This window comes from Mustela lutreola, chromosome 2 (assembly GCF_030435805.1).
Source record: "Mustela lutreola isolate mMusLut2 chromosome 2, mMusLut2.pri, whole genome shotgun sequence".
In the NCBI taxonomy this organism is placed as follows: Eukaryota; Metazoa; Chordata; class Mammalia; order Carnivora; family Mustelidae; genus Mustela; species Mustela lutreola.
In genome coordinates, this window is record NC_081291.1 from 509,395 (window position 1) to 530,170 (window position 20,776).

The following is a 20,776-nucleotide window of genomic DNA, read 5'->3' on the forward strand; positions in this document are numbered from 1 at the left end:
CAGGTCTGGGTCCCTGGAGAGTCCAGCTCCTTCCTCACTGCCTCTGACGGGAGGGTGGGGGTGGCGAGCAGAAGAGGCCAGTGCTCCGCTGCTGCCCAGAACCAAAGCAGCAGTGTTTGCTGACCGAGTGTCGCTGAGCCACACGGGTCCCTAATTCTGGGGAGTCCTCCTGTCAGAGGGATGTCACTGCAGGGTGGCAGGAGCCCCAGGTGGTCCCTGAGGACTTGGCCAGGACCAGGGCACGCGATCAGTCTCCCTGGTGTGAGGGGCCCCTGGCAGGACACTGGCCTCGGGTGGGGTGGCAATCAGGGACCCTCCCCGTCCTGGGAGGCCTGGCCAGGTGGCTGGACTTTATGGCCTCGGCAGGCAGAACCCAGCCACGCAGCATCCCTGACTCACCTCAGACTGGGATCCCTACTGTTGGCTGGCAATCGGTCGGCATTTTTATTCATCCGGTGGAGTTTTCTCCCGGCCCCTCCAGTGCTGGCTCCAAAAGGAGACGGCTGTGTGTGTGTGAGTAATCAGCCCTGGAAGGTTCTGTGCCAGAGCGGCTGCCCTGGGCCTGGAGGGATCACGGGACCCTCTTGGTGTTCTCCGCTTCGCCCCTCTGGGGCAGACTGGATGAGGGAAGTCCGTGCAGGACGCTGCTGGGCCTGGCTCAGCCAGTGTTTCCTCGGCACCTGCTGTTGCCAGGACCACAAGAAGAACCCGGGTCGTTCAATGCCTGCAGGTGCAGAGGTCACGGGAGAAGGCTTGGAGGACGGTAGCTGTCAGAGGGCTGCAGAAGCTTCTGGAGCAGTGGATAGTGTCCTTGTTGGAGCTCAAGCTCAGTGCCTAAGTGTCTTTGAGCTCAAGCAACAAGCAATTACAGAGTGCCTACTGTGTGCAAGCCCTGGAAACAGCATTAAGAAGCCAGACCCACCCTTACCTTCCTACAGTTGAGTGGGGAAGTTGGCCACTGGGAAAAAAAAGCAGAAGAAGCTACAGAAATTTGACGGGGCATGTGCTGATTGTAGGCAGGTGGGGTAGAGAGGAAGTGCTGAGGACAAGCAGGAAGTGCTTTTCAGAGCAGGGGCATTTGGCACCGGGTCCTGAAATCTGTTCCGAGGAGTTCCCTGCCGGCAGCGGGAGGCAGGAGATCTACCCGGCATGTTCCCATCAGACATGATCTACCTCAGTTTCCCTAGGGTGCACACGATGTCAGAGCGCACTCAAGTGGGTTGGTCTAGGTAGCCGTGGAGATGGGCGGCACTGCTGTGTGACCAGGAAGGCCAGCGTACCCCTCCTGGGCCGCAGTTTCCCTGACAGCCGTGGGCCATGTCCTCAGGCTGGAGGGGGCATGGGGCGTCCTGGGATGGAACAGGGATGAGCGTGAGGACTGAATTTGGCACAAAATCTCTTCCTGGTGCTCAGCATCGGTTTTCTCGTCTGTGGAATGGGGCGCTAACTCCCCTGGCAGGGAGCTGGGAAGAGCCCGTGGCCTGGTGCCACACCCCACCCCCACCCCGCGCGGCGTGGCCGTGTGAGCCTCAGTGTCCTGCCCTGGGCAGTAGGTCCTGCTCCCGCCTAGGGCGTGGCTGACGTCGGGAGGGGCCGGGAGGGGCGAGGGCGCAGGTCGCCCTGGCGCGCCGGGGGGGAGGCGCCAGCCCCGCGGGGCGGGCCGGCGAGCTGCGGGGCCACGCAGAGATCCCGCCTCCCGCGCGCCGGCACCCGCGGTGCCGCCCCGCCGCGGCGCCGGCAACTTTGGGATGGAGTTTGTGCGGACGCTGTGGCTCTGCCTGGCGCTGGCGCTGGGGCCGGGGCCCGCCGGGGGCCACCCGCAGCCTTGCGGCGTCCTGGCGCGCCTGGGGGGCTCGGTGCGCCTGGGCGCCCTCCTGCCCCGCGCGCCCGCCGCCCGCGCCCGCGTCCTCGCCGCCCTGGCCCGGGCCGCCCTGGCGTCGCGGCTGCCGCACAACCTGAGCCTGGAGCTGGCGGCCGCCGCGCCCCCTGCCCGCGACCCCGCCTCGCTGGCCCGCGGCCTGTGCCAGACGCTGGCGGCCCCGGGCGTGGCGGCCGTGCTGGCCTTCCCGGAGGCGCGGCCCGAGCTGCTGCAGCTGCACTTCCTGGCGGCGGCCACGGAGACCCCCGTGCTCAGCGTGCTGCGGCGGGAGGCGCGCGCGCCCCTCGGGGTCCCGGTACGCGGGGACGCAGGGATCCGGAGGAGGAGGGGCGCGCCGGGGCGCTCCTGGGGCGTGGGGACCGGGGGTCCGACGCCAGAGCCGCCGGGGCGCACGGGACCGGATTCCGGACGGCGGAGACAGGAGGCCCCCATCCCCCGCTCCCGGGATGCCCAGGAGTCCAGAGGGCGTCCCCGGGGCGGCTCGCGGGACCCATTTGGACCCCTGGGCCCCGGATGCCCCCCGAGCGAGGGAACCTGAACCAGCGACGGGACCGTGAGATGCTTCTGGACCCGGGATGGCGAAACCCGCACGAGGGTCCCTCCGGGGCACGCAGCTCCCTTGCAGACCCGTTTCCTGGGCCTCGGTGACGGAGTCTGGCTGGCCACCGTCTGCTAACGGTCAGAGGCGCCCTCGCCATGCGGAGCAGGGTCCCTTGCCCGCGGAGGGCTTCTCCGCGTTCCCGCCCCCCGGCCGAGGGCTGGACGGGAAGCAGGTCTCCAGGCTCCATCTCCGGGGCGCGGGTGGGGGGTGCAGTTCCATCGGCTGCTGGAGGGTCTTCCCAGCCTCCTCCGGGTGGGCTGTCACTCAAACCTCTCCATCCCCGGGATGGGGGGTTCCAGCCCTGGGCCTGGATTCGCCTGAATAAGGAGAAGATGGGATACGGAGGAGAAACGGGTGACTGACAGGGCTCTGGGCGGCCCCGGGAAAGACCCCTCCCTGGGCAGCAAGGAGGGGTCCCGGGTAGGGATACGGGGAAGAGTAGGGCCTCCCTTCAAACCCACCTTGAAGCCCCCTCCAGGGCTTCCCTCGCCTCGGGGAGGGGGGTGGGGTCCCTAGAGGAGGCCTGGGGTCTCACAAACGCAGCTGTCCCAGTGTCGAGGCAGCCCCCTGCCCCCCCCCACCCGACCCTCGCAGGGAAGATGCAGAACCCAAACCCGGGCCTGTGGCGCCCTCTGCTGCCGCCTCCAGGAACTGAGGCTCTGCCGTTGTAACTCCATCTTTCCGGAAGGATTAAACAGCACCCCCAGCCCTCCGCATCCTGTCCCCACTTTTGTAAAACCTTAGAGGTCTGGCAAGCTATCTCGTCCTTCGCAGGCTAGAGGCAAATCCAGGAGCACTTTATGGGTGCCACTGGGCACAGAGAGGCCCTCAAATCCCCGGCTTGCCAGGGAAGTCTAAATAGAGGGGGGCGATGGAGCTGGGTTTTGAAGGATGTATAGGAGTTGGCTGGCACAGAGGGAGAAAGGGATTCTAGCTGTGAAATGCAAAAAGCCTCAAGGTGGGGCATTACCAGGGTGGCCAGAGCGAGAGAGCAGGCCCTGAATGTCAGGCCAAGGAGGCTGGGCTTTGTGTGGATGGCAGTGGGGAAATAAAGAAGGCTTAGAGCAGGGGTGGGCTGGAGGGGGCAGGCATGCTGTCCAGTTCTGAAGGGGACGTCTCTTTATTGAACACCTGCTGATGGGTGTGGGAAGGGTGTGGTGGGTCCCAGGTCGCCAGCCCTAACTGTGACACACCCCCTTGCCAGAACCCATTCCACCTACAGCTGGACTGGGCCAGTCCCCTGGAGACGCTGCTGGACGTGCTGGTGGCTCTGCTGCGGGCGCACGCCTGGGAGGAGGCCAGCCTGGTGCTCTGCCGTGTGCGGGACCCTGCTGGCCTGGTGGCCCTCTGGACAGCCCGAGCCGGCAGGGCCCCAAAGCTGGTGCTGGACTTGAGTCGGCCAGACACAGGCGCCAAGGGGCTGCAGGCACGCCTGGCCCCCCTGGGGGCTCCAGCAGGGGGCTCGGCTCCCGCCCCCGCGGCTGTGCTCCTGGGTTGCAGCCCCGCCCGTGCATGGCAGGTGTTGCAGGCCGTACCCCCCGGCCCTCCCCACTGGCTGCTGGGCACGCCACTGTCCGCCGGGGTCCTGCCCTCTGAGGGCCTGCCTCTGGGGCTGCTGGCCCTGGGCGAGGTGGCCCGGCCGCCGCTGGAGGCCGCTGTTCACGACGCTGTGGAGCTGGTGGTGCGAGCCCTGGGTCATGCCGCGTGGGTGGAGCCGGAGCACGCCCTCCTGCCCACCACGGTCAACTGCAACGACCGGCAGCTGGCCGGGCCCGCGTCCTCCGGCCGCCTCTTGGCGCGGTGAGTGAGGACCCCATCGTGTGTGTGCAGGTGGGGGGGGTTCCGGGCCCCACATCCGCTCGCCTCCATTTGGGCACCGTGGGAGCATCTGCATGGGATACTTGCTGTATGCCGGGGCTGGCCCCTCCCCAGGAGGCTGTTTATGGCGCAGGCAGACGCAGAGCCGGAGGAAGGGGTCCGGCGAGGGGCTCAGGGTCCTGGGAGAGAAACATGAAGGGCAGGGGCAGGGGAGGGGTGAGGCTGGCAGGGATGCGTTCCTGCCTGATCCCTCGGGAGCCCTGCAGGGTGGACAGCGTCCCAGCACCAGGTGGCTTCACCCAGGCTTCTCAAGTGGGCAATCGTTGGCTTTGGGCCAGAGACATTGTCACTAGTTCACGACGTGGGTGCCTGGCTGGTCAGGGGCCTGGTAGGGGGTACACAGCAGCATCCTCCGTGGTCCCCGCCGTATGCTCAGAGAGGTGACCCCCGTGGGGGTTGAGCTCGGCTGGAGGGCTCCTGACCACCAGCCCAGGCTGCCTGACCCTGGCCCCCCGCTGCCCCCCGCCCCCCAGGTCCCTGGCCAACACGTCCTTCCGGGGCCGCACGGGACCCGTGTGGGTGAGCCGCTCTTCCCAGGTACACATCTCCCGGTACTTCCGAGTGTGGAGCCTGCGCCAGGACCCGCGGGGTGCCCCGGCCTGGGCCACCGTGGGCAGCTGGCGGGCTGGGCGGCTGGAGTCTGGGCCGGGCGGCGCCGCCGCACAGCCCCCACCCTCGCCGGGAGCCCGAGCACGGCCCAAGCTGCGCGTGGTGACGCTGGTGGAGCATCCCTTCGTGTTTGCCCGGGAGCCGGACGAAGACGGGCAGTGCCCCGCGGGGCAGCTGTGCCTGGCCCCCGGCACCAACGACTCGGCCACCCTGGATGCGCTGTTCGCCGCACTGGCCAACGGCTCGGTACCCCGCGCCCTGCGCAGGTGCTGCTTCGGCTACTGCATCGACCTGCTGGAACGCCTGGCGGACGACACACCCTTCGACTTCGAGCTGTACATCGTGGGTGACGGCAAGTATGGCGCCCTGCGGGACGGCCGCTGGACTGGCCTGGTAGGGGACCTGCTGGCCGGCAGGGCGCACATGGCCGTCACCAGCTTCAGCATCAATTCGGCCCGCTCCCAGGTGCTGGACTTCAGCAGCCCCTTCTTCTCCACCAGCCTGGGTATCATGGTGCGGGCCCGTGACACGGCCTCGCCCATCGGTGCCTTCATGTGGCCGCTGCACTGGTCCATGTGGCTGGGCGTCTTTGCTGCCCTGCACCTCACGGCGCTCTTCCTCACACTGTACGAGTGGCGCAGCCCCTACGGCCTCACGCCCCGTGGCCGGAACCGGGCCACCGTGTTCTCCTACTCCTCGGCCCTCAACCTCTGCTATGCCATCCTCTTCGGACGCACCGTGTCCAGCAAGACGCCCAAGTGCCCCACGGGACGTCTGCTCATGAACCTGTGGGCCATCTTCTGCCTGCTTGTGCTGTCCAGCTACACGGCCAACCTGGCTGCCGTCATGGTCGGGGACAAGACCTTCCTGGAGCTTTCTGGGATCCATGACCCCAAGGTGGGCGGTTATGGGCCCCGGAGGTCCAAGCTGGGGGGTCGCCCGCTCCCCCAGCTCCCATCCCAAGACACAGACACGTGCAGCTGCCTGCTGCGGAAAACGTTCCTAGAGCATTTGCTGTGTGCCGGCCTCGGGGGCCCAGCTGGGACAAAACCCGCAGAGGCTGCACACTGCAGGGGAGGTGTCAAGAAGCAAAACAAGCCAGCTGGGTGGTGTGTGAGGTGGCTATCCAGTGTCAGGGAGGAAATAAGGCAGTGTGGGGACACAGGAAGTACTGGGAGGCACATCTCAAATGGGATGAGGGAATCCTCTGGGAGGCGGTGACATTGAAGGCACTTTTCTATAGATATCAGGGAGGAATGTTGGGAGAGAAAGCACAGCAGGTGCAAAGGCCCTGGGGCAGGAGCAGAGTGGGAGGAGGCACAGGGCACACCCTGCAGGGAGTCCAGAGCAGTTCCTCCTGGAACAGAACTTCCCCAAACTTCCCCCATTCTCTCCTTCACGGCCCTGGAGGGCTGAGCCCAGGTGGGCCCCAGTCTAGGGATTTCTTTTAATGAAACATTTGAAATATTCTTTCTTTTTTTTTTTTTTTTTAATTTATTTGACAGAGATCACAAGTAGGCAGAGAGGCAGGCACAGAGAGAGGAAGGAAAGCAGGCTCCCTGCTGAGCAGAGAGCCCTGTGGGGCTCGATCCCAGAACCCTGAGATCCTGACCTGAGCTGAAGGTAGAGGCTTCAAGCCACTGAGCCACGCAGGCGCCCCATTTGAAACGTGGTTGAGTAGGGAGCAATGAGTGCCAGGAATGAGCCCATCCTCCAGCTCCAAAATCAACTCCCAGCCAGGTTCCCCCCAGGACAGCCCCAGCCTCTGGATTCTTTGTCGTTTCACCATGATTATTCTGGAAGGTCTCGCACATCAGGGTCCCCTCTTCCCAGTGCTCTCCCTCCTGCCACCCACGCTTTGTTTGAATCTGGGTCCTAAACACGCACCACTGCAGGTCGATTTCCTCCCCAGTTACTGTGCCCCAGAAATTGGTGCTGCAGAAATTTTTTGTCCAGTAGCGGCTCCCACAGTTGGGACCAGTCTGTGTCCTGGGGTGCTTAGCCTGCTCTGCGGCACCCCAGGCCCCACATCCTTTGTAAAGGGGGAACGAAACCTAGACCCAAAGCTGTCTGGTGGGCTGGCCACTCACCACCTTCACAAATTAACCAGCTGCAAGTGCTCGGCGGCCACTTGAGAACAGCGCAAATCCAGAACGTTCTAGACGGCACTGATCCAGAGGCTCCCATTCAGGTCTGGCATTTTCGGGGTGCTGTAGCCACATCCGGAGGCCTGGGTCAGTGTGCCCGCTCACTCACCCGCTAGGAGTTTGCAGGACTGCGCGGGGAGGCCAGGGCAGAGGGGACTGTCCCCGGAGAGCTGGGGGGCTGAGCGGTGGGCGGGTTCCGGGACGCTCGGGAGAGAAGAGGCAGTACAGTGTCAACTTGACCGGGGCAGGAAGACCCAGGAGGCCAGGTGTAGGGGTCCGCTGGGGACAGAGTCCCGTGAGAGCCCAGGAGAGCCGTGGAGGACGTGGTGGGAAGGGGAGGAGGTCTGGGGTTCAGGGCCGGGTCTGCGCGGAGATGGACACGTGGGCGTTTAGAACAGCGGCTCTCACCCTGCGACCCTGCCCCGGGGGACAGTGGGCCCCGTCGGGTGACCCCACGACTGGGGAGCTCCTGGCGTCGAGTGGGTGGGGCAGGGCTGCTGCCGGACCCCGCGGAGCCCAGAGAAGCCCCCAGGTGGTCGCGCCCCAGTCGGGCGGCAGCGGGAGAAGGGGGAGGGGGTGCACGGAGCGGCCGGCCGGGCGAGCGCCGGGGCCGACGCGCTGCCCCACCCCGCAGCTGCACCACCCGTCCCAGGGCTTCCGCGTGGGCACCGTGTGGGAGAGCAGCGCCGAGGCCTACATCAAGAAGAGCTTCCCCGACCTGCACGCGCACATGCGGCGCCACAGCGCGCCCACCACGCCGCACGGCGTCGCCATGCTCACGTGAGGCCCCGCGGCGGGGCGCGGCGGGCAGGCAGGATGCGGGGGCGGGGGCGGCCGCCTGGGTGGGAGGGGCATCTGGGGCGGGGCGGGGCCGAGGGGCAGGATGCGGGGGGCGGGGCCGAGGGGCAGGATGCGGGGGGCGGGGCCGAGGGGCAGGATGCGGGGGCGGCCGCCCTGGTGAGCGGGGAACCTGGGGCGGGGCCGGGCGTCTGGGTGGGAGGGGCACCTGGGGCGGGGCAGGGCGGACGGAAGGACGCGGGGGGCGGGGCCGACGGGCAGGATATGGGGGCGCGGCGGGGCACCTAAGGCAAGGGGAGGCCTCTCCCCCCACTGCGCGACCCCCGCAGGAGCGACCCCCCCAAGCTCAACGCCTTCATCATGGACAAGTCACTCCTGGACTACGAGGTCTCCATCGACGCCGACTGTAAACTGCTGACCGTGGGCAAGCCTTTCGCCATGGAGGGTGAGGGGCCTCCAGGACCAGTGGCCCCGGGGCGGCTCCTCTGGGGCTGTGTCCAGCTTGGCCCCAACCCAACCCCTGGCCTCCCCCAGGCTACGGCATCGGACTCCCTCAGAACTCGCCGCTCACCTCCAACCTGTCCGAGTTCATCAGCCGCTACAAGTCCTCCGGTTTCATCGACTTGCTGCACGACAAGTGGTACCGGATGGTTCCTTGTGGGAAGCGCGTCCTCGCCGTTACAGAGGTGGGGAGGGCCGGGGACCCGGGGTGGGGCTAGGCACGGGGCGGGGGGCCCTGAGCCTGCATGGGCCTCTAGTGAGGTGGTCAGTCTCGCTGCCCAGAATCGTGCACAGCGGCTTCTACGAAAGCCCAGCTCCAGCGCTCCCCGGGCAACCTGGCCGCCCGCCCACCCCCCTCCCCGACGCGCAAGGCCAGCCTCCCAATCCGGCTCCGCAGCCCCAGGCTCCTCTCGCGGCGGGCCTGGGTCCCGCGCCCCGCCAGGGCTCCGCGCGGGTCCGGGCCTGCCCGTGAAGGGTTTGTGCCCACGTGTCACCCCCAGACGCTGCAGGTGGGCATCTACCACTTCTCGGGACTCTTCGTGCTGCTCTGCCTGGGGCTGGGCAGCGCTCTGCTCAGCTGCCTGGGCGAGCACGTCTTCTACCACCTGGTGCTCCCGCGTATCCGCAGGGGCAAGAAGCTGCAGTACTGGCTGCACACGAGCCAGGTGAGCGACCGGAGGCGCGAGCCGGGGGTGGAGGGTGGAGGTGGGGGTGGGGCGGGCAGCATCCCCTGACCCCGACCGAGCCTCTGGGCTTGCAGAGAATCCACCGCGCCCTCAACACAGAGCCGCCAGGAGCCGAAGAGCCAGGCCCCAGGTAAAGGGCCCCACCCCCTCCCAACCGCTGCGACCCTAGACCTCCCCCGCGGGACAGGGCCGCTCCGTCGCCCCGAGACCCTGACCCCAGGAACAAAGTGGACGTGCGCGCCGGGGGTTACGGACCCAGCCCCTAACATCGCACGTCCCCAGGGCTCTGGAGGACCAGCAGCAGGACGCACCGGCAGCGTCTGCGGGCGCGGCGAGCTGGACCCGAGTGCGCCGGGCCGTGGCGAGGGAGCGTCGCGTGCGCTTCCTGCTGGAGCCCGCAGAAGCCGCCGCGGCGCCTGACTCGGAGGAGGCGGGGCGGCCAGAGGGCCCGGTCTGGCTGTGTTCCAACGGCCGCCTACCAGCTGTGCTGCCCTCGGGCCCTCCCGGTCCCGGCGAGCTGCAGGAGCTGGAGCAGCGCATCGAGAGTGCGCGAGAGCGGCTCCGCCAGGCCCTGGCGCGGCGCGGCGAGCTGCTGGCCCAGCTGGGGGACGGGGACCGGCCTCTGCGCCTGCTCCGAAGCACCTGAAGGCGCTGGACGACTCTGGGAACGCACCCCCTGTCCGGCGCAGGCACCCCCTCCCCGGGCCCTGCCCGATCGGCCCCCACCCCGGAGCCTGCGCGAAGCCCCGCCCCAAGCCCGCGGCACCTCCCCGCCCGCGCGCAGACGCTCCGGCCGCTGTGAACAGTTTATTCTATATACAAACACAATTTTGTACACTGCATTAAATAGAATGGAATGAGCGCTCTCTGCATTCCTCACCGAGTGATTTCGTCCGGCCACCAGCCCTGTCCCACTCCCACCCCAGCAGGGCTGGAGCCCCGCGCCCGGCCACCGCCCTCCATGTTGGCGCTTGTGCGCGGCATCCCCGAGCCCGAGGCGCGAGCTCTGCCCTCCCGGGACCCCAGCCCTGGTACACACACCTGGGGTCAGGGGCCGTGGAAAAGGCACTGAGCATGAGGAGCACCAGCGGAGTGGGCCGGGACCGCGAGGGTGGCCCCCGCCGGCGTTCACCTTGTTGGAGACCTGCCCCGTTCTGTGACTGAGTAACAGCTCACTTCACAGGGTTCACCAGCCCTTTCAGGAACCTTCCATGGAGCCCCCACCCCCCCACTTTGGCCTGCCACGATTCACTGGCTGAGGGGCCCACCACTAGCAGCAGGGACAGGCCTCCAGCAGGCCCCACACTAGGGAAGAGAAGCCCCTCTGGGCAAACCCGATGACCCTGACACCACCCAAAGCAGGCTGGGCCACCCCAAGAACCCCCCGGGACAGCCTCCCTGATAGGAGAGCTCCAGCCAGGTGGGCCTACATGGCCAGGGAGGGGGCGGTCAGTTGCCCAAGGCTCAGGAACCAACCTCTGGGGATGGGTCCACTGGGGCTGTGGGGGTGGGGGTGGGGGTGGGCCCACTCACCCCGGCAGCTGGGGGCGCTGTATCACGTGCCAGGGGGTTGCTGGAGGGGGCACTGTCCTGGGGGACTCTGGAGAGCCCCCCACCAGGGCTCAGCGGACCAGTGGGCCGCCGCTCCAGGAGGGAGGCACTGAGGCCAGACAGGAAGGAGGCGTCTGTGATCATGGCAGCCGTTTCTGCCATCCAGCCCAGGTCCCCGCTGGCTGCCGCGGCCACCGAAGCTGCCGCAGCTACCAGAGAGCTGGGCGCCTCAGCCACGGGACTGGGGCCCCCACTACCGCCCGGCATGCTAGGGCCCAGGGCGGGCGGTTGGCCAGCAGGGTCAGGGGTGGCGGCCGGGGAGCCCCCGTTGTTGTTCAGGTCATCGGGAAGCGCCGTGGGGGCTCCGGCGCCCAGCGGTGGGGTCTGCAGCAGCATCTCTTGGATTCGGATCTGCTGCAGGATGGCGGGCAGCTCGTAGTGGTGGAAGAAGTAGATCATGGAATGCTGGGGGTGCGGGGGGCTCTGGGTCAGGCCAGCATCCGGAGCCAGAACCCCGGCCCCCCGTGGAACCCGGCATAGGCCAGACGCCCCCATGGAGAGCGGGGCAGGCTCCTCACCTGGATGAAGAGCCAGGAAGTAACCAGGGCCAGGCTGCTGTACTGGCCGTTGAAGCGGTAGTGGTAGGCGTAGAAGGCGAAATGGTACAGGTAGAAGAAGCTGCCGGGGGGGGGGGGGGGGGGGGGGCACAGTGAGCCGCCGCCCGCCGCCCCGCCCCTGCCTCCCGGGGACTGGGTGCTCACCGCAGCCAGTGCCTCTTGCTGGTGTTTGTGTGGCAGCAGATGGCGTCATACTGGTCGGCCAGCCAGACGATGAGGATGATGTAGAAGGCCGTGGTGGTGTCGTTGAAAAACTCAGACATGATGGCCTCCATCCCTGTGGGGAGGCTGGCGGTTGGGCGGGCGGGGGTGTGGGGGGCCGGGGTCAGGAGGGACAGGGGAGGAGGTCCTCACCTACGAGGGCCAGGATGACCGTGAGCAGGGGCGCGGCGGGGAAGGCGATGGCCATGTTCATCTCCAGCATCTGCAGCAGGTCCACTGCGGGCAGAAAGCGGCACGCGGGCAGACCAGGTAAGGTGCCCGGCGGTTGGGCGAGGTGGGCAGGGGGCCCTGGGGGCGGGGGGGCGGAGCCCAGCCCTCCCACCCACCGGCGGGCAGGGAGACTCACCAATGAAGACAAAAATCTGGTGGTGGGAGTATCTGAGCAGCATGGACACGCTGAGGGTCTGCAAGCAAGGGCGCGGGATGTCTCAGGGAGCACCTCGCCCGCACGCCCGCCCTGCCCCAGCCCCCGGCACTCACGAAGATGACCATGATGACGAAGGCGGCCAGGTAGGACGTGCGGGCCATCCACATGCTCACGAACCGGTAGTGCTCCCCGGACACCACATTGCGCAGGAAGCCTGCCCGGAGGTAGGGGCGGCCGTGAGTGCCCGCCCAGCTGCCGGGCCGCACCCCACCCCGCCCGCGCCCGGGGCCCCTCGAACCCTTGTTCTCCTCGTTCTCAGCCAGGCCCTTGACGCTGGACATAAGGATGTCATCGTAGCCCAGGAACTCGGCCAGCAGCAGGCGGCTGAAGCGGTCCCCGAAGCACTGGTCCCGTGAGGGGTCTGTAGGCAGACACACGACAGCGTGTGCAGCAGGACCCCCACTCTAGTGACGCCGTGACCCGGACACCCGACATGCCGCAGAGGAAGCTTCTTGCAGCCGGAAAGGGGACCCGGGCGCCTGGACCCAAGTGCTTCTGGGAACCCCAGAGACCCCCCTGCCTCACCCCAGGGGACACTGACCCAGAGTGACCACCATGACGGGGATGCTCAGCCGCTGCCGCGTGGCCTGGGACAGCCGCAGGAAGCCATACTCCAGCGAGTACTCCACGACATACTCGTCCTGCGGCCACACTGTGGGGACAAGGCCCATGAGCCGCGGTCCAGCCGTCTTCCAGCAGGCTCCGGGGAGCAAGGGGGTGGGTCAGGGTCCCATGACCCCCACCCAGAGACTCCCTGAGAAGGGAACCAGTTACTGGGGCTCCAGGGCATCCGTCCCACCCCGCAGGCTGCTAACAGGTCGGTAAAGTGAGGCGGGGCGGCCACGCAGGCCCTCGGGCCCTCTGCACGGGGGACGGCCCCAGGGCACGACCCCTGAAGTGATGCGCTGCACGCGTCTGATCAGCCCGAGATGTGGGTGCTTCTTTCTTTCTTTCTTTTTTTTTTTTTACCATTTTATTTACTCAACAGAAAGATAGTGAGCAAGGGAACACGAGCAGGGACCCGACGTGGGGCTCACTCCCAGGACCCCGGGATCACGACCTGAGCCAAAGGCAGACGCTTAGTGCCTGAGCCACCTATTTTTTATTTTTTTTTAAGATTTTATTTTCCAAGAAATCTCTGCGCGGGGCACCCAGGTGGCTTAATCAGTTAAGCATTTGCCTTTGACTCAAGTCATGATCCTGGTGTCCTGGAATAAAGCCCCGCGCTCGGCGGGGATCTGCTTGTCGTGCTCCCTCTGCCCCTCCTACTTGTGTGTGTGCTTGTTCTCACTCGCGCCCCCAGACTGGTAAATAAAAATCTCGAAAAAAAAAAAAAAAGAGAAAAAAGGAAAGAAATCTCAACACTCAGCATGGGGCTCGAACTCACAACCCCCAGATCTAGTCACCCGCTCCCCACTGGGCCAGCTGGGGGCCTGCGGTATACCTTTTGTGGGTGTCTCTGGGAAGGGGAGCTCCTGGCTGTCATTCGGGGCCTCAGCACTGCCCGGTGGCTTCAACACCTTGGGCTCAATGTCCAGCTCGAACTGCGGGCCGCCGAGAGGAAGGGCATCAGCAGCGGCCTGGCCCACGGTCCCAGCTCATCTGCTGACCAAGGACACACACTCCGCCCCTGGCTGCTGTGACCTCTAGCCTCCGCTGGGACACCCCACCTCCAGGGCTGGAAGATCTCTGACCTGTAAGCTCCTACAGGCCCCCTGCCCAATACCATGCTCCCCTGGGGGCCATTTGGAAGGAAGGGTCAGCATCCTGAAGCGGGGAATGCCTGACCAGGTCCTCACCAACCACGGGACCCTAGTCCCTAACTGCTTCAGCAGGTCCTCCTCTCGGGGCCTTGGCCTCGCCCACACCCCCCCCCCCCCGAACCCTGCTCACTCCAGCAGCCACTGCCCGTCTCCAGGAACAGGGCATTCCCCAGTCCCCCCGGTCCAGGACAGCTAGGACCAGCCGCCCGCTCTCGGCCCAGTGCCTCCAGGGGCCTCCTCCCTGCTTTCTGCCCTTGGTGCCCCTGGAAATGGGCCGATCCCTTTCCAGTAAGGGCTGGGACACGGCCCAAGGCCTCAAGTCTGCCCAGCACCACCCCACCACCAAGGCCACACAGGAGCAGGCAGGAGCAGGCCGGCGCAGGGAGGCCCCCCTCCCCCAGGTGAATCACAGCTTGCCAGGCGCCCCCAGGCACAGCACACCCGGCCAGCTCACCTTGATGGACGTGTTCCCAAACATGTCCACGGCCAGCTCCTCCTCCTCGTCCTCCTCAGGCTCCGGGCTGCCCGGCTCTACGGCCAGGCCGGGAAAGCTGCCGCGGCGGCCGCCGTCACAGAACTGCAGGAAGACGGGCGCGCGGCTGGAGTTCTGCTGCACCTCGACACGCAGGATGCCCTCCCGCGGCCACTTGTCACGCACGTGCTCCAGGCAGTTGATGGGCGAGCGAGAGAAGACGATGTGGATGTAGGCCAGGACGAAGAGGACGAACAGGGCCTGGCGGGGGGGGGCGGGGTGCGGGAGAAGGTCAGTGCAGAGGCCCGGGCACCGCACTGGCCCTACTCTGCAGGGGTCCCAAGTCCCAGGATGGCCCCAAGGGAGCAGGGATGCCACCTGGCCTTGGGGGGGCGGGGCTCAGACTCAGTGTGCCCAGCAGCCTCCATCTCTGCCTTGTCCTCACCAGCCCAGCCCAGCTCCCTTGCACCCCTCCCAGGATGGCCGGTCCCCCTCTGTAAAGTGAGATCCTCCTGGCATGGCTGGGTGGGCCGGGGCTGCTGCTCAGCCCCCAGTGACTGCCCCGAGTCAGCACGGACTGCCCCATGAAGTCACCGCCTCAGGCTGCCCTGAAGCAGGAGCGTCAATGGGGCCACCAGCCCCCCGGAGCCCACCCCTCATGACGGTCTGATGGCTGCACTTCTAATGGGGCCTTTGGATCCTGCATCTTGGGCGACACGCCCACGTACTACCCAGGACCCGCACCCCTGTGAAAAGGGCCCAGCTGGCCTAATGGGACTCCCACCCCTGTTCTGGGGAAAGCGGGTGTCCAGCGGCGGGGATGACAGGAGCCCTGCACGTGCTGCCAGTGCCGCGGGGGACCGCCTGCCTCACAGACTGGGCAGCAGAGCCCAGACTCCCACCCCACCTGGCCGGGGGCTGCGAGCTGAGGGGACACATAGCCCAGCGCCCACACAGGCTGCTGTAATCCTGGGGCAGGCTCGGCCTGAAGCCAGGCGCCCACCCCGACCCTGGAGATGCGCCAGCTCCAAAGGCCCGTCTCTGGGGGGAGAGGAACCGCACCTCCTTTGCCTGCAGCCGGAAGCAGCCCCGCAGGACAGCGATGAGGCCCTGGAGCCCCAGGTGCTCAGGTCGCAGCATGGAACGCCCACCCCTCCTCAGGAAGCCTGCAGAGCCACCCACAGACCAGCCCACCCAGTGCCCCTCAGGACCCCAGCCTCTCTCCGAGACCGCTGAGCCAGAGCAGCCGCAGGGTGACACCAGACGTCAAGCGTGCCCCTGCTCTGGGCCAAAGACAGCGCTGCCCATGCACCAAAACCTCAAAAGAGGGTGGACATGCAGTGTGGCCTGGTGCCAGGGGCCGGCCAGGCTCTTCTAGGGACATGCGTGTCTGCCACCACCCTTCCCCGTCTGAAGATGAGGAAACTAAGGCAGAAGCCGCGCGGCCTGGAGAGGTGGAACTGGACAGGAAAGCTGGGTCCCAAGAGTAGGAAACAGGGCAAGACACAACGTGAGCGACGTGTACTGCTGCGAAAGGTACATGAACTGAGGGGAGCTGGTGGAACCAACGTGGGATTCAAGCGTGGACCCCAGCTCCCCACTGTCACCCTGGTGCCTTCTCCAGCACCTGGGGGGGGTCTCCCCACCAGCATCTTTTCCCTGCCCTCAGGCCCCAGATCTACTGCCCTTGACTGAGTGGAGAGATCCCCAGAGACAAGGCCAGAAGCTCCCTACTCTACCTGACAAGGCCTGCCTGAATCTGGGCCTCAGTTTCCCCATTAGGAACAAGAGGGCAGACGCAGCTTCGGTGCCTCCAAAGACCTGCCACAGCCGTATGTACCCAGGCCAGGTGGCAGCCAGCCCTGCATGGGGACCCACAGTCCCCCAATCTCTGCCATTCCATGCGACCCCATGCACCCAGCCCCACTGTTCCTGCTGACCTGCCAGCCCCAGTGCCTTTGCACATGCACTTCTGGTTGCCTCCCCCGAGGGCTGAGTCTGCTTGATCTCACAGACCCTGCCTGTTTCACCCCACGGCCTGCTCTCCCTCCCTCCTGCTCTGGCCTCTCAATGCCGTGTCAGAGAAGCAGGCAGGACGTGGCACAGAGCATGTGTTCAGGAACTCCCGCTTCACAGCAGGGACCCTGGGACACTGCACACATTTAGCACACATCATAGCGAGCCCAAGGATCACCTCCATACTTCAGACAGGGGACGGAGTGGCAAAGGCACGGAACATCAGAGCCCCTGTCACCAGGCAGGCATCGCTCAGTAGCTGCAGGGTCAGGCTGCCCAAGGTTCAGAGTCCAAGTGGACAGGCAGGGGCACCTAGTGCCCGCTGCTGCAGGACTGGGGAGGTCCTGGTCTGGCCTTGATGCCAGGAAGACCAGCAGAGGGGGAAGCCAAGGCTGCCAGAACATGGGCCCCAGCCACTGCCTCTTGCTCCCCCCGAGTCTGGCCCAGTGGAGGAACTGGGGGGTCTGGGCTGTCTCACGGCTGTGCGCTTAGCTCAACAGGGACCACAGGAAGACACAGCAGTGAGAACGTCCACGAAGGGACCTCCATCTCTGCAGCGAGGGCACCGGACGCTGGGAAGGCAGAGGGGGGAGCGTTCTGGAACTGGCGGCAACGTCAGCCCTCACCGTGCAGATGAACAAAGCGGAGGACACCAGGGGTCAGGCAGGTCTCGAGGTTCACGAGGCCTCAGGCTTTAGCCCACAGACCCCTGGGCCACAGAGAAGAGCTGGGGAGCCCGAGAGCCTCGCAGGACACTTGCTGACCTACGCCGCGGACATCTGGGCGCCAGGCTGGCCCAGACACAGGACCCGCTCCGCACTCAGAAAGCAGCAGGCAGAACGGGACCTGCTCCCAAGAGCCCGAGCCCCTGATCCTCGCCCTGGGGAAGGCAGCGCTTCCCCCACCCAGCAAGTCACGTCACACACTCCGGAGCCCCAGGAAGGGACCCGCGCCGGGAACCCTCCACAGGGGCCGTGATGCTCTGGGGGGCTGTGGGGAGGAAGCAGCATCCGGCGGTCTCCAGGCGAGGGACCAGCGACCTCCCGGCAGCTGTGGCAGGCCAGGTCTGGGCTCCTTCCAGCAGACCACCGGCCTGGCCGGCACCCCAGGGGCCTCGAAGGCCAGCGCCCCCACCCCACGAGTGGCGGGCTCCGCATCTCCAGCCCCACCGTGGGAGCGCTCTGCTGAGATCCCCAATGGCCAGCGCCCAGCCCGCTCGCCACTGCGTAGGGACCCAGAGCGCTCTCTGAAGAGGCGCAGCGGTCATCGCGGCGAGACCCTCCTCGGAAGGCCCCGGGCGGTCCCGGTGTCCGGGACGACCCTCCCCTGCTCCCCAGGGAAGCGGCTTCGCACGAGGCCCCTGGCCGGGGCGGCAGAGCCGCGGTGGCGCTGACCGAACGCGGGCAGCTGTCCTCAGCTCGGTCACGACCCCCGGCTCCGTGCAGGCGCGCGTGCAAGGCCCCAAGTTAGGGGCGCGCCGCGAGCAGGAGCGGGCCGCGACGGAAACGAGGAGCGGCTCCGGCGCAGGAAGGCGGCAGGGGTGTGTCCCGCGCAGCGGCGAGCGCGGCCGGCCCGGGGCCAGGGCAGGGCCGAGCACCCCGCGGGCGGCCGGTCCGGGGCGCGGCGCGGCGGGGAGACCCCCGGCAGGTCCCGCCTCCGGGGGGCGGGGGAGGGTCCGGCGGCGCGGGGGGGGGCAGGCCGCGGGCGCGCCCGCTGGGGTCCGAGGTCGCACACCTGGGAGGGGGGTCCGGCCGCTGGGGTCAGGGGTCAGGGGTCAGGGGTCAGGGGTCGGGCCTCGGTCACCTTGAGCAGCACGAAGAACTCGAAGAGCCGGCGGAAGGCGGGCGGGAAGAGCCGCGAGTAGGTGACTGCCATCTTGAAGAAGAGCGCGTGGAAGAGCCGGTCGCGCACGTTGATGAGCGGGTTGGGGTTGAGGTTGGGGGTGCGGGGCCCGCGCGCGGGGACCGGGCCGCCGCCGCCGCCGTTGGGCCCAGGCCCCGGAGCCCCGGGCGCCGCGTGCTCCGACATGCCGCCCACCGTCGCGCCCTAGCGGCCCGCGGGTCCCCGAGGGCACCTCCCGGCCGCCATCGGCCGTCCTCGCCGCGGCCGCGCTGCTCACCGACGCCCGGCTGCCGCCGCCGCCATCTTCCACCTCCGCGGCCTGCTGACGCCAGCGAGTCGCCGCGGCGGCCAGAGCGGCTTCCCTGCGCTCGCAGGGAACGCTGGGATGGCGGCGGCCGGCCCTGGGCGGCCAGGGGCGGGGCTGCGTCTAGTCCGGGTCTTTTGCATGTCATCCCCCACAAGCCTTCGCGGCGCTAAGGCGCGCGTGGGAGATTAAGTTAGTTAACATCTGAGGGTTTTAGTGATCAGAGACAACCAAAGCGAGCGTGATAGTAGGAGAGAGTCGTTTACAGGAAACCCTAGAGGAAAACAATCCACGGCGCGTGTATTTCTGGCCGTGCGACCTAACCGTAAAGTCGCTTTATTTTTGAACTTTAAATAGCTGTGTGCAGGAGCTGTGTGGCGTGCTCGCTTCGGCAGCACATATACTAAAATTGGAACGATACAGAGAAGATTAGCATGGCCCCTGCGCAAGGATGACACGCAAATTCGTGAAGCGTTCCATATTTTTGCGTCCGAGCCCGGCTCCCCGCGAAGGCGCACGACCACGAGCCCCGCGGGGCGCCGGCTGCGGGCGCGAGAGGACAGCGCGGTTTCAGGGCCACTTTCCGTCGCCTCCGGGTCTCCCTTCCCGCAAGCACCCGACCCCAGACCCCCGTGCAGCGGCCACACGCCTCCCGCGCCCGCGCGGCCCCTCGGAGACAGCGGCGCGGACGGAACTCGCAGGCCCAGGCGGGTGTGCGCCTCGCGGGCACCGGTCGCCGCCCCGCAGGCCCGCCCCCTCGCGCCCCTGCGGCGCACAGCCTGGGCGCGCTCCGCGTGCGCCCTCCTGGAGGCGTTGCGGGGGCCTCCCGAGCGCCGCGGAAACACGGCGGGGAGCCTTCCCGGGCGCCTGCTGCGTGCCGGGGCCCCGCGCCGCGGCAGGGGTGAGGAGGGCGGGCGGCGGGGGCCGGGGAGCCCGGGCTGAGGACGCCCGAGCGGCTGCCCTGGCAAAGCAGTGTGGACCCCAGGCCTGCTGCCAACGGGGAAGGCGGCTCCCGGGGGCCCGGGGCCCGAGCCCGCTCTGGCAGACGGCAGTGGGGCCGCGGCCCCGGGAGCCTGGTTCCCGCGCTCCGTGCGCGCGCGGGGCCCCGACGGGAGCCTCCACCCGCGCGCGGGGCAGGCGCGGTCTCTGCGACCTCGGGAGGGGGGGGTGCGCAGGGAATCCGGACGCCCCAGCTGCCCCCAGAGAGAACCTTCCAGACCCGCCGTCCGGCTCCGCGATCCCATCCGGGAGCCGCATGCCCGGAGCCGGCCGCGCGGACGGGGTCCTCCTGTTCCACCCGCGAAGGAGGCTGAGCTCCTCCTCTGCTCCCCCAAGTGCCCTGCGCTGGGCCTGGCACGCGGCTCCGTGAGTGCTCGCTGCCGGAATGGCTGCCTCACGCCCGGGCCGCGTGTCCCGCGCAGAGGGAGGAAAACCGTCCCCGCAAGAGGCTGGCAGGCGTCGTGGGAGCCGGAGAGCAGACGCAGCCTAGCCTGGTTCCCCGGCGCGGCGCGGGCCGCAGTGCGCGTGTACTCCGGTGCCTTGTGCGGAAGCGGGCCCCTGCGGCTGAGGCGCGCCGGGAGCGCACTGCCACGTCGCAGGAGCTCCGGGCCACCGCGCGTCCACACTGCAAGGCCAGCCGACTGCAGTCGTCCAGCGGCTGGCCGCCTCGGAAAGCCGCTGTCACGAAGAAGGAAAAGTGGCTAGGAAGAGCTCCGAGTGTCCATCCAAAGTGCTAGAGAAGGACGTTTCTGGGGACAATCGGGGAAGTGAGAAAGTGAGCGGGTGTCCCTGGGTGCTGTGGGCACCGCTGCAGGGACGTCTGGGCCATGCTGGTGGCCGGCGGGTGGGGGTGGGGGGGCAGGAAGCCGGCCTGGGGCAGGTTGAGAGTTCATTGGGGGTTCAGGAAGACTCGCGAGAAGCTGACCCTAGAACAGGAGGGAGGGCGGAGAAGGAGCCAAGAGGATGGGGCGTCTGCAGAGGTCACGGCCAGGGCAGAGGATCTGCGACAGGCCTTGGGCACGGTGCAGAGTTCACCGGCACTGGGCACATCTCCGCTGAGGGGGCCGCTGGGAGCGTGGCCCGTGTTGAGCAGGAAGGCTCCGGACCTGGGCTCACAGGTACCCCCTCCCTCCTCCCAGATGCTATTGTTACTATTACTGTTTTGCCGTTGTCTGCACTAGGCTTATGTCCTGAGATGACTGTTTGCGGAGAGCAAGGGGAGCCCCCCCAGGAGGCACCAAAAGGGGGCCCACATGGGGTCCTGCCCTGACCCCCCCAGGGTCCCACTCAGAGAGCTCAGACACTGAGGGGATGGGGTTGCCCAGGAGGGGGCTGCGGGGAAGGGCCCTTGCCACACCTGTAGTCCCCATGCCCAGCCGCCGAGACCCCGGGCCCAGCCCCCAACCTAGTAAGGCTGAGGCTCTGGGGGGTCCTGTCACCCCAGGTCCTCCAGCTGTGGCCTCC

General features: G+C 67.5%; 2 protein-coding genes and 1 non-coding gene across 5 annotated transcripts; 2 read left to right on the forward strand and 1 right to left on the reverse strand.

Annotated features, from left to right (window-relative positions):
* Positions 1-1,733: 1,733 nt before the first annotated feature.
* On the forward strand, positions 1,734-9,959 carry GRIN3B (glutamate ionotropic receptor NMDA type subunit 3B). The gene is made up of 9 exons (XM_059159174.1): positions 1,734-2,174; positions 3,685-4,280; positions 4,832-5,864; positions 7,749-7,894; positions 8,242-8,357; positions 8,447-8,598; positions 8,914-9,078; positions 9,174-9,229; positions 9,382-9,959. The coding sequence occupies exons 1-9, from the start codon at positions 1,749-1,751 to the stop codon at positions 9,743-9,745; spliced, it is 3,054 nt and encodes a 1,017-aa protein (XP_059015157.1). The 5' UTR covers positions 1,734-1,748; the 3' UTR covers positions 9,746-9,959.
* TMEM259 (transmembrane protein 259) lies at positions 9,893-18,345 on the reverse strand. 3 transcript variants are annotated; one of them, XM_059159170.1, is made up of 11 exons: positions 17,971-18,345; positions 14,134-14,412; positions 13,361-13,460; positions 12,458-12,568; positions 12,155-12,277; positions 11,970-12,070; positions 11,836-11,893; positions 11,622-11,702; positions 11,412-11,544; positions 11,229-11,328; positions 9,893-11,115 (listed from the first exon to the last, which is right to left on the reverse strand). In XM_059159170.1, the coding sequence occupies exons 1-11, from the start codon at positions 18,193-18,195 to the stop codon at positions 10,564-10,566; spliced, it is 1,863 nt and encodes a 620-aa protein (XP_059015153.1). In that variant the 5' UTR covers positions 18,196-18,345; the 3' UTR covers positions 9,893-10,563. The 3 variants fall into 3 exon arrangements, with proteins under 3 accessions (XP_059015153.1, XP_059015151.1, XP_059015154.1); XM_059159168.1 differs by having other exon boundaries at positions 11,622-11,705; XM_059159171.1 differs by lacking the exon at positions 11,836-11,893 and having other exon boundaries at positions 11,622-11,691.
* Positions 18,346-18,692: 347 nt separating this feature from the next.
* On the forward strand, positions 18,693-18,799 carry LOC131826123 (U6 spliceosomal RNA). Its single transcript, XR_009351418.1, has one exon. It is a non-coding gene; the product is annotated as a U6 spliceosomal RNA (small nuclear RNA).
* Positions 18,800-20,776: the final 1,977 nt, after the last annotated feature.